The sequence below is a fragment of the Lithobates pipiens genome, unplaced genomic scaffold (genome assembly GCF_037356315.1).
Source record: "Lithobates pipiens isolate NorthernLeopardFrog02 unplaced genomic scaffold, aLitPip1_a1.2 Scaffold_1, whole genome shotgun sequence".
Lineage (NCBI taxonomy): Eukaryota > Metazoa > Chordata > Amphibia > Anura > Ranidae > Lithobates > Lithobates pipiens.
In genome coordinates this window covers 216,737,806-216,753,180 of record NW_027507685.1, presented here as the reverse complement: position 1 = coordinate 216,753,180, position 15,375 = coordinate 216,737,806, and the positions used below count along the sequence as shown (strand labels likewise).

Here is a 15,375-nt window from a genome sequence, read left to right as displayed (position 1 = left end):
CCCTCAGGGAAGCCAGCTATCCTTGGACGAGTTTCACATGAGACCCTGTAACGCAAGCAGCAGGGACCTGTCCACAGGGCCATCTTTAATATTGATTGGACCCTGGGCAAAACTTTAATTGGGCCCCCCATCCCCCCATGCAGTTTCGCTCTCCACCTGCTCTGAGACATACAATAAATAGCAGCTAGACTCAAAATCGGTTCACTGAATCAGATCAGGCAGCAATTGCGATTGGTTGCCAGAGGTTACAGTGTATCATTACCGCTCACTGACTGGTTGCTAGAGCTTAGAGCACACATTACAGCTCACTGATTAGTTGCTAGAGGTTACAGCACATAATTTCTGCTTGTTGATTGGTTTACTAGAGATTACTGTGGATATGACCTCAGGGAGGCATGGTATACATATCAATGCGGCTGCTATATACATATAAATGCCGGTAATTTACATGTAAACACAGGGTCTGTAGGTGAGTCATCTGTACACAACAATAGGGCAGAACTGGGCAGAATTAGTAACAGCACTTCACACTGAGATATTGGGACACAGCACAGGACATAAACCTCAAGGGATGAGGGAATTTAAGGCAGGATAGTTGGCAAGTATGAGGCAGCTGCTTTGGGCCCCACAACAATGACAGGGCTCAGGGCAGCTGCCCCTTTTGCCCTGCCTTAAAAACCGCCCTGCCTGTCCAGGTCTTTCGGAAGGTAATGTACCACCCAAGGAGAAAAGCATATGAGTGCATTGGATTTTATTTTATTTATTTAATAAATGGAATTATACTATGGAAGGTATTCTTTTTTCCTTGCCTGCTAAGTTACGTTTGGTTTATACTTTATATGATTGGGGCTGCTCAAAAATTGGAGGAGGCGTTTATACTGCATCCACTGAAGTGTATTGGACCATTGAAACTGGCCACATTTGGAGAATACCAGGTGCTTGTTAGACTCTTTTTCTAGAGTCATATATCTCTGGTGAGCGTAGGAGAATATTGTGGGGGGGGGTCACAAGAAGTGATTTTTGAAGCACGAGCACAGATCTTAATCATGAGCAATTTTTTTATCATTTCTTTGCACTTATGAGACACTGAGCACTTTATACTGAACTTATCACATAGAAGCATTGGTCTTGGTTTAATAGTACTAATTATGTCTGTATAATCTGTTGGAAGATTCTTGCAGTATATTTGGAGGTGGATAGTGCTGTGATTTCTATTGTCAATGTATGGCCATTATTTCCAAAAGTAATGTTTAGTTAAAGCTGGAGTCTAGTTAACTAAATCAGTGTTTCTCAACCCAGGTTCTGCAGTACCCTGGGGGGGCATTTGGGTTCCCCTGGGATGCCAACAGCACAAGACCCAGTTTGCCTTGGATCTTTGTCATTAGTTGCCATGGTGCAGGAAGGCTGCCCACTAGCACCATAACAACCAATGATGCTCTAGGGCAGTATACATGATAGCTAGCCTCGTGATATTGATCCAGGGCATTAGCATACAGGGCTGCCCCCCCCTAGACCTGCATCACCTCCTGTCCTTGGATGCATTGCTGGTGCCAAAAAGGTAGGGCTCTGATATGAAGAGGGGACTATGGGCCTGTGGGCTCTGTGTTGGGAGGACTCTGACATCATGAGGTGATGGGGGAAACTGATGTGATGGGCGGCCTCTGACATATAGGGGCTCCGACTACTACAGTGATTGACAGCTTTGCCAGTGGACTCTCAGGTATGAGATATACATATTTAAATAGTGCCAAGCTAGACCAATGTAACTATGCAACAAAGATCATACATGGAGTTCAGCATTAGGGTTAGAGTGGTTATTAGATTTAGTGTTAGGGTTATAGTTAGTGCAATGAGGACATATGCATTACTGCTGGCTGGGACTTCAGGAAGAAATAGTTCTGTGCATTCTTTGTACTTTATAAACAATGCAATCACTACTTTAGCACCGGCTCCTGAAGAGCACGCGCTATGCGTTTTTGAAATTTAATGTTACGCTTAAATCGCAGTTTGGTTTGCGTATGATTACTCTAAATTTTGACCTCAGCATCAGTCTGACTGGACTACAGAGTGTTCTGCCTGGCCATGGGGGCGCTGTCACTTCTGGCAGGTATGGAAACACAGTCTGCTTGGGTGCTTTAAGGTTACTTTCTCTCGGAACCAGCGCAGTGGGAGTGTCACTCTTGCTGTGCCTTCTGGGAGGGGGTACTTAAAGAGGTTGTAAAGGAAAAAGTTTTTTCACCTTAATACCTGCTAGAGCTCAGAAACACTGTGTAAAATGTGTGCTTTAGGAGCAGAGAATGCTGCATATAAACAAATACAACTTATGTAGGAGGATTTGTTTAAACTCTGTGTATCGCCTGACATATATGTAATGGTTTACAACCACTTTAGCCTCTATGCACTCTATCTAAAATTATGCTGACAGTTTTCCTGGTATGGAGAAAGAAATATTTACAGAAGGGCTGAAAGTACTATTTTTCCTAGAAAAAAACTGCTTTAGGCTCCCTTCATTACTGGCCATATATATGAGAGCCCGGGCACCCGCTCGTGTCATTTTGCTGAAAGGTACAATCAAAGCTTAGATTGGTTGACCCAACCCTTCACCAGAGATCATGTGATCAAGTACCTAGACATCCACACTTGTGGTCAGCACTGATGGGAACCTGGAACAACATTTTCTCCAGGAAAAGTATTTCAGTCATTATGTTATTCATGACTTATTCATCCCAGCGAGACTAATGTTAACATTTTAGGACAGGCTGTACGTTTGTGTGTACAGAACTATTAGTCGCTGATCTGAAATACAGTATCATCAAGAAATGCACACTCACCACTATTCTGGATCTGCCTGTGAATATTAAATTCTCCTTTCGAGGTGCGTAAAGCATTGGGGGTCCGCAATCTCCCTTTCTCATTCTCCTTGGCTGTTTGAGTCTTCTGTGTTTCCAAATGTTTTGTAAGTAAAGTGGTCATCTTATCCTTTGCTGAAAACCCCTTCCTTTGCAGAATGGACTGTAGCTCATGCACCCTGAGAAAATCAGTATCAACAATTAATATACATTTATTAATTCAACATTATAATTTTTTAAATTGCTTAAGTTGGTCAAAACATTATTATTTTTGGAGTGCTAATAGGTTAGAACTGCTGTCAGGTTTGTATAGCTGTCTGTGACCCGTTAGGGACATTTACTTTGTGTGTGAGCCCTAAAGATCATTATCTCTGGGGCTGAAAGTAAGGAAAAATCTCCAAAAATATAGATGTCACCAGAATAGAAAATAGAGGGAAATCTTGCACTGGGGACACTTGTTCTGGTGACAACTGTCTAAGAGGGGATTTTCCTTCCATTAGGCCCCTTTCACACTGGGGCGGTGCAGCCGTCGACGGTAAAGCACTTCTATTTTTAGCGGCGCTTTACCTTCGTTTTAGCGGTGGTATGCGGCCGCTAGCGGGGTGGTTTTAACCCCCGCTAGAGCCCAAAAAAGGGTTAAAACCGCCCGCAAAGCGCCGCAGCAGTGGTGCTTTGCCGGCGGTATAGCCGCGCTGTCCCAATCATTTCAATGGGTAGGAGCACTTTAGGAGCGGTGAATACTCCTTTCACCGCTCCAAAGATGCGGCTAGCAGGACTTTTTCCACCGTCCTGCTAGCGCAACACTCCAGTGTAAAAGCCCTCCAGCCGTTTTTTTCAGGCGCTATTTTTAGCGCTGTAGCACCTGAAAACCGCCCCAGTGTGAAAGGGGCCTTAAAGATATTTCCAGTTGTGCGCCAGTTGGTTTCATCCGCCATCCCCTGTGTTACTACAGGACACAGCAGTGACTTTGGCTGGATTCACACCTAGGCATTTTTTAATGCTTTTCGCATTTTGCAGATTTGCACTACAGAAAATGTTCCATAGGAAACAATGTTCAATGGACTGTAGTGCAAATCTGCAAAATGCAAAAAGCACTAAAACTGCATAGGTGTGAATCCAGCTTTAGGGGCCAGTGGATGAAACCACACCACTGGGAGGACCTTCATCTTTCTTTTTATCTTTACAGGCAACTCCTTTTGTAAAAAATTATTTATCCAGCAAGAGAGTTAAGCCAGACAATTATGGATCGAAATCCAGTTGGTTAAGCGGGCACTGGTCGAATTTCAATCCATATATGGACACAGTGGTTGTGCATAAGTTGAGTACCCACAGGCAGCAATTATCTTTATGGCTATCTGTAAGGCGGAGGATTCTTTACAATTACCACAAGTTTAAGGAGCATCCTTTCCACTGCCCATCAATATGGGGAGTATTCTTCCCAATGACTACCAGTGTAACTAGTATTCTTTCCACTGCACTGACCACCAACAACACTTGTTCTGGTGACAACTGTCTAAGCCCTTGTACACACGGTCGGAGAATCCGTCGGAATGTGTCCTATGGGACCGTGTCGTCGGATAATCCGACTGTGTGTGGTATGCATCGGACTGATTCCGTCCGAATATCCGTCGGACCCAATTTTCCAACATGTTGGAAATATTTCCCGACCAACTGGGCCGGTCAGACATACTCCGATCATGTGTAGCGAATTTTGATCGGACCAAGTGCCACGCATGCTCAGATCAAATTCCTACATCAAAGCTATTGGCTACTAGCCTGAATGTAGTCCCATCGTAACTAAATTACGTCATCACGTTCTGAAAGATTGGATTTTTCGACAAATTAGTCCGACCGTGTGAATGCAACAGTTTCGGATAAGATCCGACGGAGAAAATCCAACGGATTTGGTTGTCGAAATCTCCGACCATGTGTACAGGGGCTAAGAGGGGATTTTCCTTACTTTGAAGATATTTCCAGGTGTGCGCAAGTTGGTTTCTTCCACCATCCCCTGTGTTACCGCAGGAAACAGTAGTAATGTAGGGGCTGGTGGATTAAACCACAGCACTGTGGGGGACCTTCATCTTTCCTTTTGTCTTTACGGGCAATTCCTTTTTTTATTTTTTTTCACTTTTTCATCCAGCAAGAGAGTTAAGCCAGACATTCATGGATTAAAATTAGGCTGGTTCAGTAGGGACTGGTGGAATATCAATCCATTTATGGGCACCATAGTTGTACACAAGTCACTCTATCAATTGACTTGTGTGCAACCAGACAGTTTTTTCCCTAATGATTAGTGCCACTGGCTATAAATGCCAACCCTGATCATTCTGTTTTGCCAGAAGGGAAGGCTTCCTGCGCTCCCTACCGGCAGAACACAATAGCGCTGTAGGAGTGTTGGGGGGGGGGGGGATCAAGCAACTTTCTTTCCTTCCACTCATGGCGGAAAGAAAGAAAATTGCATAATCTATGACCTGCCTTAGTTAAAGTAGAACTATAGGTAAAAAAATATATATATTTTGGATTGAATGAGGGGGGGTTATAACTCGTCAGATTTTTTATTTTTTTTTTGCCATCTGTGTCCCATTTGGGAGATTTACCTTCACTTTTTGTCCCATAGCCAAAACAGGATGTGAGAGGAAATCCCTGCAAATTAAGGGAATCCCACCAGAACTAATATCCATATTGGAAGATTTCCCCTCTATTACTTTTCTGGGGACAACTAAAAATTTGGGATTTTCTTTCACGTTAAATGATAATGGTAAACAGGACAAATTGAGAGGGTGAAACTCTAATGGGGTTACAGACAGCAATAAAAAAACTAATAGGTATTCTAATTTCTAAAAATGTTTTAAAATTCTTTATCTAAGGTATGCAACAAAGTTTTCCCTTTAGTTACACTTTAAAGACATTTTTGGCTTGTTCACACTATCTCTGGTCTCTGAAGAGCAATCAGCATTCAGATCACTCTTCAGAGAGCGTCCTCACCTCCTCATCGGCTCCTTTAACTCGTTGAATCTGGCACTATTGCACATTGCCTGTGGTTGCAAGCCACTCACAGAGCAACCCCATTCACTTGAATGGGCTATGCCCTTGAAACGCTATGCCTGTCGAAAGTGACTGGGGGTGTATTTCCTGCTTTGCTTCACAGCAGCTAAAGCAGAGGGATTGGGGGCTGGTAAGAATTCAGCTCAACTGCAGGGTTTTACCACCTCCCAACCGCTAGTGTGAATGAGCCCTTATTGATTTTTGATTATTATTATCTCTCCCACCATTTCCTGAAGTATATCTTACTATTATGTTCTAAGCAGAGAGCACGCCTCTGATCCTCTGAATACAGCAATTCTCCCGGTACCATGGCTCAGTCATGTGATTGCTAAAATCCTAAAACTGAGTGCAACCCACATGACATCATTTACAGTTTAATTTTTCTTGTCTAGTTATCTTTGTCAGCACAGTGGCTTACTGATTAGCACTTAAGCCTTGCAGCACTGGGGTGCCTGGTTTGAATTCCATTCAGGACGCTATCTACATGGAGTTTGCATGTTCTCCCTGTGCTTGTGTTGGTTTTCACACACCCCAGACATGCTGGGAGGTTAATTGGCTCCTGTCCAAATTGGCCCTAGTATTATTATTATTATACAGGATTTATATAGCGCCAACAGTTTGCGCAGCACTTTACAACATGAGGGCAGACAGTACACTTACAATACAAATCAATACAAGAGGGACTAGAGGGCCCTGCTCCTTAGAGCTTACAATCTAGAAATATGTATAGATGAATGCCAGATAGAGACTGTAGATTGTTAGCTCCTTGAGGGTAGGGAATCAGGGCTGCTGTTAGAAAATCAAAAAGGCTGTATGGGGCCCCTAACCCCACTTCCATTCCCCCCAGGTGCAGTGCAACTGCAGAAAGAAAAAAAGAAAAGGCCCACCTCCTGGGCCCCTCTGTTGATTTGATGGGGCCCAGGGATATGTAATTTAAAAAGGTTGTAAACCTCTGAAAAAACAAAACAAAGACAAAGGCATAATGAGTTAGTATGAATCTCATACTAGCTCATTATGAAATACTTACCTTAGAACAATGACCTGCAGTGGCGCCTACACCGCCGACATCTTTCCCGAAGTTACTTCTGGGTTCGTGAGCTCCAGTTCTGTGATTGGCTGGAGCCGCGATGATGCCACCCCTGCTCGCGGGTGCCATCGCTCATGGCACGGGAAATGGCACAAAAGGGCCGTTCCTTCATTGTGCATGCGCCAATGACGTCGGCGGCAGCCTATATAGGAAATATCTCCTAAACAGTGCAAGTTCAGGTCATTTTGTGGGTAATTTCACTGTCCTGGTGGTCCAGGACCTTCAAAAGTGTGATAGGTAGGAATGAAATGAGATGTGTCATTTATGCTCCTAGAACGCCTGAACGTACTACTTCAATGTTCGGCCTCTCTATGTGGCCAGGCTGTGTAAAAGTCCTACACATGTGGTATCGCCATACTCGGGAGGAGTAGCAGAATGTATTTTGGGGTGTAATTTTTGCTATATACATGCTATGTGTTAGAAATATCTTATAAATTGTAAATTTTGTGTAAAAAAAAAATGTGTTTTAATTTTTTTCCACATATTCCAAAAACTTCTGGAAAAAAATGAACCGTTCAAAAGACTCATTATGCCTCACAGATTATACGTTGGGGTGTTTGCTTTCCAAAATGGGGTCATTTTATGGGAAATTCCATTGTCCTGGTACTCCAGGGCCTTCAAAAGTGTAATAGGTGGTTGAGAAACGAGATGCGTAATTTTTGCTCGTAGAACGTCTGAAGGTACTACATCAATGTTGGTGCTCTGTATGTGGCCAGGCTGTGTAAAAGTCTCACACATGTAGTATCGCCGTACTCGGGAAGAGTAGCAGAATGTATTTTGGGGTGTCATTTGTTGTATACATATGCTGTGTGTGAGAAATAACCTGATAATATGACAATTTAGTAAAAAAAAATTAAAAAAAATAAAAAATCTTCATTTTGCAAAGAATTGTGGGAAAAAATGACAACTTAAAAAAACTCACCATGCTACTTACTTAATACCTTGGGATGTCTACTTTGTAAAAAGGGGTCATTTGGGGGGTATTTGTACTTTCCTGACTTGTTAGTGTCTCAAGAAATGAGATACACCTGATGTACTGAAGGCCTGATCAGAAGTGATCAATTTTCAGTGATTGGCACCATAGTTTGTAGACTCTATAACTTTCACAAAGACCAAATAATATATACTAATGTGGGTTATTTTTACCAAAGATATGTAGCAGTATAAATTTTGGCCAAAATTTATGAAGAAAAATTACTAATTAGCAAAAATTTATGACAGAAACGAAGAAAAAGGCATTTTTTTCACAAAATTTACGTTTTATTTTATTTATAGCACAAAAAATAAAAAACCCACTAGTGATTAAATACCACTAAAAGAAAGCTCTATTTGTGTGGAAAAAAGGACGCAAGTTTCATATGGATACAGTGTTGGATGACTGAGTAATTGTCATTCAAACTGTGAGAGCGCTGAAAGCTGAAAATTGGTCTGGTCAGGAAGGGGGTGTAACTGCACTGTACTGAGGTGGTTAAAAAGTAACTACATTAATGGAAATGCAATTTTTGTATTGTGGTTACTGTACCTACTGTATCTTTATTATGTCTGGTGCTCTTTTTCCAATAAAAACTTTTATGGAAAAAAAAAATGAATGGGGGGTGAAATTCAAAAGTTGCTCAGAGGAGTCAAAAGTACCACTGCAGCTCAATTAATGTGCAGTGACAAAATAATAATAAAATAATACCTCTACACTACCACTGTGTTGAATATGCGGTTTACTACAATGATGTGTCCAATAGTGCGTGAGCTAAAATGTTACAGTGATCAAGTTGTCGCAGACACCCACTGTGTTCCCACAATTAAAGTGGAGTTCCATCCAAAAATTGAAGCTCTGCTTATCTGTCGTCGTCCTCCCCCCCCCCCCCCCCGGTGCCACTTTTGGCACCTTTTGGGGGATAGGGGGAAGCACTTCCGTCAGACCTCGCCGTGGCAAGTTACGTCAGAAGTTTGTGAGAGAGGCCGATTGAAAAATCATCTGGGGTGCCAACATCGGTGGATTCCAGGACAGGTAGGTGCCCTAATATAAAAAATATGACAGTATGTGTAGCTGCTGACCCGTGGGGGGGGGCTGGAGCACTGCTTTAAAGGTATGTATTGGGGTAAGGCAAGCTCTATATTGTGTCAAAACATATATAAAACAATTCAATCAATAGACAGTGATATATATCAAAGTAATCAAAATAAAATCACAGAGATGTGCATTCTACTGATATAGTCCATATTCAAAGTGCACACAAAATAATAACGTGCATAATAGTTCATAATCCAATAGTGAATTAACGTGTATAATCCACTTGCTTTTTAAAGGAGTTGTAAAGTCTCCAGGTTTTTTACCTTAATGCATTCTATGCACTAAGGTGACAAACCTTTCGTGCTGCAGCTGCCCCCCAGACCCCCCTTTTTCTTACCTGAACCCATCCGTTCCAGCGACGAGAATGAGCCCAGCAGCTTTAGCTGCTGGGCTCATTGAATAGGTTGATAGCAACAGGAGCCATTGGCTCCCACTGCTGTCAATCAAATCCAGTGACACGGAAGCCAGGAGGCGGGGCAGAGTCCTGCTGTCTGTGTCAATGGACGCAGCAGCAGGACTTGTGAGCACGCCCACACAGGTGCCTCCATGGAAAATGTCTCTCTGTGGGGGCACCCGATGAAGGGGAGAAGCCAGGAACGCCAGCAGGGGAACCCAGAAGAGGGGGGATCGGGCTGCTCTGTACCCAGAGCAGGTAAGTATAACACGTTTGTTAGTTAAAAGAAAAAAAACGAACCTTTACAATCACTTTACATAGTCATTCCTGTGTGACAACATGTAGACAAATGGTGTGCTTCAACCTCCTTGTGACACCTAAGTGCTTCCAGCGCTCTCACCTTAGTGAGTAATCAAAAATGCCTTTTTGATTACAATTAAATCATTCTTCATCTTTTTTGGTTCGGTTGGACAGCGCCTTAAAGGGACCACTACCACAGATTACCAAGATTTTCTAGGACTGGGCCAGGGCCAAACCAACAGAGATGTAGAATGATTCAATTGTAATCAAAAGGCATTTTTGATTACTCACTAAGGTGAGAGCACTGGAAGCACTTAGGTGTCACAAAGAGGTGGGAGCACACCATTTGTCTACATGTTGTCACACAGGAATTAATAATTAAAGTGGATGTAAACCCAAATCATCAAATTTGACCTAGGCACATCTATCTGTAGTGTTTACTTATCTCTCTCCAAGGCATTGAGTCCCGTGTTTTTTTTTTTTTTTTTTTTTTTTTTTCTTTTTTCTCAAATTTTTTTTATTGAGGTAAACAGGGTAGCATACATACATAGTCACGTACATGTCAAGTTAAGAATATAAACCAACGTTGCATTCATTTGTGCAGAGATTCAACGAGCAACAACAGTATTGTCATGTCATGACCGGACACTATAAAGTTTTCCATATACAGATAAGTGTAATCACTGAATACAGTAGAGACTCAGCGTGTGACGTACACTCAGTATAAATTAAGATCTTGATCTATTGATCATGTATAGAGCAGGTATCTAAAATGAACTCATAATGTGTCGGTGCGGCATATATTTAACGCATCTTTAGTATAGTCAGGTAGGAAAAGAAGGGTGAGGGAAAAGAATAGTACTTCTGTGCAAGGTCTAAAATCTCCAAAAATCAGGAATTTCGTAAGAAAGCTATGTCTAGATAAACTGTCCGGCCTCATCCAGGAAAACCAGCGCTACTGTATCTATATAATACGTTGGTTATAGTAATAAACAATATCAGATTTCCTTTGAAGGTACCCTTATGCATAGAGCGGGGAGGGAGGGAGAATAAGGTAGGTCACTGAAGTGGGAAGATAAAGGGAAGAAGGGGGATGGGAGGAATCGCTCAGCCAGTGTTCCAGATCTCACCTGGGAGAGTTTTGAAAGATGTGCGGGGGGAGCCCAAAACGAGGACAATTAGATCGAGTAGGTACAATCAAGTATTAACTTTAACATTGTCCCACATAGAGAGGTTTAATGCAGTTAGCAGTGGTAGCCATAAAAGTAAACGACAGCTCGCTACAAAGAGAAGCTGTTGGTGACGTTCAGACAGGTCTCAGAAAGATATCTTTAAAATCTGAGGTGGCTCAAAGTGTTTCCAGCATGCCCATTTTTGACTGAATTCTTGCAGGGTGTCTTTAGAAATGTTTATCAGTTCTTCCATTTCAGCAATCGCTTGGACTCTCATAATCCATTCTTTAATGGAAGGACTGCATTGGGATTTCCAATGTCTTGGAACACATTGTTTTGCTGCGTTGATAAGGTGAATAAGTAGGGACTTCCGGTAAGATGTGCTACTTATAGTGGTATGGTGCAACAAGAATTGGGCCGGAGTGAAGGGTAGGTTGTAGGTCGTAATTTTCTGTATCAGTTTGTGAACATCTTTCCAGAAGGATTGAATGCGAGGACAATCCCACCAGATGTGTAATAAGGTGCCCTCAGACATCTGACACCGCCAGCACGTAGCAGGTCCACGGTGGTATGGGGGGTTTTTGTTGTGCCGTGGCTAATTGGCGAGCTGTCAATAGAGTCCCGTGTTTTTCTGTTGCTTCATTCCTCTGTTATCAGCATGATAACTTCCGACAAGTTCTCCAAGAAGGGAGATAAAAGCAGCCTGAAATTTCGGGTTGATGCTATAAATAGATTAGCAGAGAGCTTGTCTTGTCACAGACCAGCTGTGAGAGTATCGTCATTCTTCTACCTATATGGAGTGGAGGTGTGTGCCTTTCCTCCTGTAGCACCCTCTAGGTAGGTAGGTGCTAGAGATAGAATTTTTGTAGATAGGCCTGGTTGGCAGCCAGGCCTGATTGTTTTGATTAAGCTGGGCTGGGAGTGGCTCAGGGTAGCAGCTGGTGACTCACAGGCAGCATTACTGAGACCTCCCTCTTCTCTCTAGAGCTTGCTAGAAAGTTCTGGAAAGAGAGGAGAGGTGGAGCTGCCTGGGGTGTTTTAGGGAGCCCTGACCAATCCCCAACCTGGATTGGAAGGGGGCAGGCTTCCTTAAATACCCAGGGCCAACCTAGCTGGGGAGGAGTTATCAGGTGGAAGAGCTGGAGTGGGAGAGTGTGGAGGCCATCAGAGTCTTTGGCTTAGCAGCCAGCAGATGCCTGGATAAGTCTCTCTCACAAACTTAGCATCCAGGAGCGTATTACCATGATTAAATTGTAGAGCAGCTTGACAATACCAGAACCTTTAAGCGGACCTGGCGGTACTGTAAGGGTAGTTAGATGTAGTTGTGTCCTCCAAGTGAGTTACCAGGCCCTTCTGAGAGACCAGCCTTCATCCTGGCTCTCTCCAGCAAGGGTCCTCCCCTGGATCTCTTCAGCTTGGCTTCTTCCACTTAAGCCTAAGGACCACCTCAGGAGTAGTAGGCCTCAGACAGGCTTCTGGGCCTACTGCAGAAGATGCAACGATGCAGCCTCAGGCCAGAAGGGCCCCGAGTCAAACAGACTAGAGCACATGGCATCTGTCCAATAAATACCCCTTCCCAAAATGCACAGCGGCCAGCATGGGCGTCCACAGAACTTTTTTCAGGGAGGGGCATCATTTTAAGGTCACCCATGCTCTGACCCTTTTCGACAACGTCATTATCACATTATCACAGTCAAAGACTACAGACGTAGTAAAGGTGATGGTCAGAGACTGTGGACATGGCCCAAGAGACTGTCAGAGATAGCATATATGGCCCAAGAGACTGTCAGAGATGGCATACATGGCCCAAGAGACTGTCAGAGATGGCATACATGGCCCAAGAGACTGTCAGAGATGGCATACATGACCCAAGAGACTGTCAGAGATGGCATACATGGCTCAAGAGACTGTAAGAGACTGCGGACATGGCACAAGAGATGACCAGAGACTGCATACATAGCCCAAGAGACTGTCAAATTGCATACATGGCTCAAGAGACTGCGGACATGGCACAAGAGACTTTCAAACTGCATACATGTGGGGGGTGACAGAGAGAGAGGAGGGGGGTGACAGAGAGAGAGAGGGGGTGACAGAGAGAGAGAGGGGGGTGACAGAGAGAGAGGAGGGGGGTGACAGAGAGAGAGAGGGGGGTGACAGAGAGACAGGGGGTGACAGAGAGGGGGGTGAAAAAGACAGGGGTGAGAGAGAGAGAGAGAGGGTGACAGAGAGGGGTGATGGGGATCCGATCCCTGATTCCAGGGGGGGGCGCTTGCCCTCCCTTGCCCCTACCTGCGGACGCCCATGGCGGCCAGGAACCTCCTACTGGGCTGTTTCCAGAAAAAGAATATTCACTACAGCTCAACCTAGTTGTAATTCTCAAACTGTCTTGTGGTACCAGTGACACCTTCTGGCAACAGTGGGAAATGCACAACCCAGTCAAATTTAGAACAGAACCAAATAAATTATGTATGATCAATCTGAGCTGTTTACAGCTCAGCAAAAAAGTAAATTTACACTACAGCCCCAATTTTAGGAACAGGGGGCTACACACATTAATGCACTACAGGTGGTCCCCTTTATACAAACATTCAACTTACAAATGACTCCTACTTAAAAACAAAGGGAGACAACAGGAAGTGAGGGGATATCTAACCCTAGGAAGGGAAATTCACTCCTGTAAGAGTTATTATGGGAAAAGGGTACCTCCACCGATGACTTATTTCCACAACAACTCAACATTTTTAAAATCCAATTGTTATTGAGACAGAAAGTGAGGTGAAATCTTCTGAACAAGGGCACAGACAGGAAAAACAAACATTACAGGGGTGTTAACCCTTCCCTATGATATCCAAATTAAAATATTTTTTTGGCTGAAGCTACACTTTAAAAATGTACCTCTTCTGACTTACAAACAGATTAAACTTAAGAACAAACCTACAGTCCCTATCTTGTTTGGAACCCAGGACCAACTGTATTGGATTATGAACTATTATGTACATGAATATATTGTGTGCACTTTGAATATGAACCAGTGGTGGCTGGTGCTATATTTTTTTTTTTTGGGGGGGGGGCAGCAAACAATCCACCCACCACAAGGTCGGTCGGAACACCCACACACACCCCCCCCTGTCGGTTGGGTGGTCACCAGTCCTGCATCTAGGTTGTGGACATTGCTTCCTCCGAGTGGCGGCTTCATCCTCTATCTCCTCAGCTTCACGGTGGCTTTCTCTGCGCCACCTCCTCCTCTACCTCTTCTCTTCCAATACAAGAGCTTCTCCTCTCGGCCAATCGGGTCTCAGGACCCACTTCCTGATTGGCCGGGAGGAGAATCAGGAAGACAGTAGTGAATATTATTTCGCTATTGTCACACAAGTGGGTGGGCTCGGGTCCACTCTTTTTTGAAGCCAATTAGAGCCACAGGCTCCAATCACGTGCTTCTAAAAAAAAAAAAAAAAAAAAAAAAAAGCACACCCCACTGGAATCCATGCATCCGGTGCCCTGCATGTAGAGTAGGGGCCAGGCGCATGGATTAGGGAGGCGGTGCCCCGTGTCGATGGGCCGCCACTAATATGGACTATATCAGCAGTATGCACCTATCTGTCATTTTATTTTGTTACTTTGATATAAAGTATATATAAGTCTATGGATTGGATTGTTTTATATATGTTTTGACGCAATATAGAGGTTGCGCAACCCCAATACATTTATTTAATTAATGTGCAGCAATCTTGATTGGTGGGTTGCATCGATAAATCTGCATACCTTTACACATGACAGCAATCTTTGCACCATGGCTTGACTCCTAACATCCAAACTATTTTGGGGATAGGATAGGATTGGAAAAACAAGCAGGACAATAGAAAAGGGAAAGGGTTCTTTTTTTTCCCAAAATGCTGCAATTTTAGGACAGATTTGGAATTCACTTTAAATAACACATGTAGTTTTGATTGCTGGTTGGTTAAAGCAAGAAAAAAGCAAACAAGTCAAATACATATATAAAGTACCTTGCTACTAGTTATCAGAGAGTAACCACTAAAGACTTGTGCAATCTTGCCCTCTGCTGGTCAGTTATGGTAAATGCAATACCACTGGCTCTGCAAATCAAGTCTTCTGTTCTAACAAAGATACTCAAGTTTAAGGCTTCATGCACACTGGAGCTCAAAAAAGCTTTTTCTAGATGCCAGATTGCTGGCAGAAAACATTGGTTGAAAAACGCACTTTTAACAGCGTTTTGTACTAGCGTTTATGCATGTTTACCAGCGTTTGCCGGTTTTTATCGTTTTTTTGTGGTCAGAAAACGGCACTTTGAACGTGATTTTATGGCGTTTAGAGAACAGCCCATAAACTCCAATGCTGATAAAAGCTAAAAAAAAAATCCATGTATGGACACAGGATAACATAGAATGGAGTTGATGGGCTGTTAAAAAAAAAAAAACCCACCTCCAAAAAATGTCAGTTTA

At 43.3% G+C, this 15,375-nt stretch overlaps 1 protein-coding gene across 1 annotated transcript in view; it reads right to left on the bottom strand.

Annotated features, from left to right (window-relative positions):
* The window catches only part of LTBP4 (latent transforming growth factor beta binding protein 4), a 343,681-nt gene that overhangs the window by 263,028 nt on the left and 65,278 nt on the right, over positions 1-15,375 (bottom strand). The window contains exon 4 of the mRNA XM_077482606.1: positions 2,832-3,028. Coding sequence (XP_077338732.1) covers positions 2,832-3,028 — 197 coding nt within the window. The remainder of the gene's footprint in view (positions 1-2,831; positions 3,029-15,375) is intronic.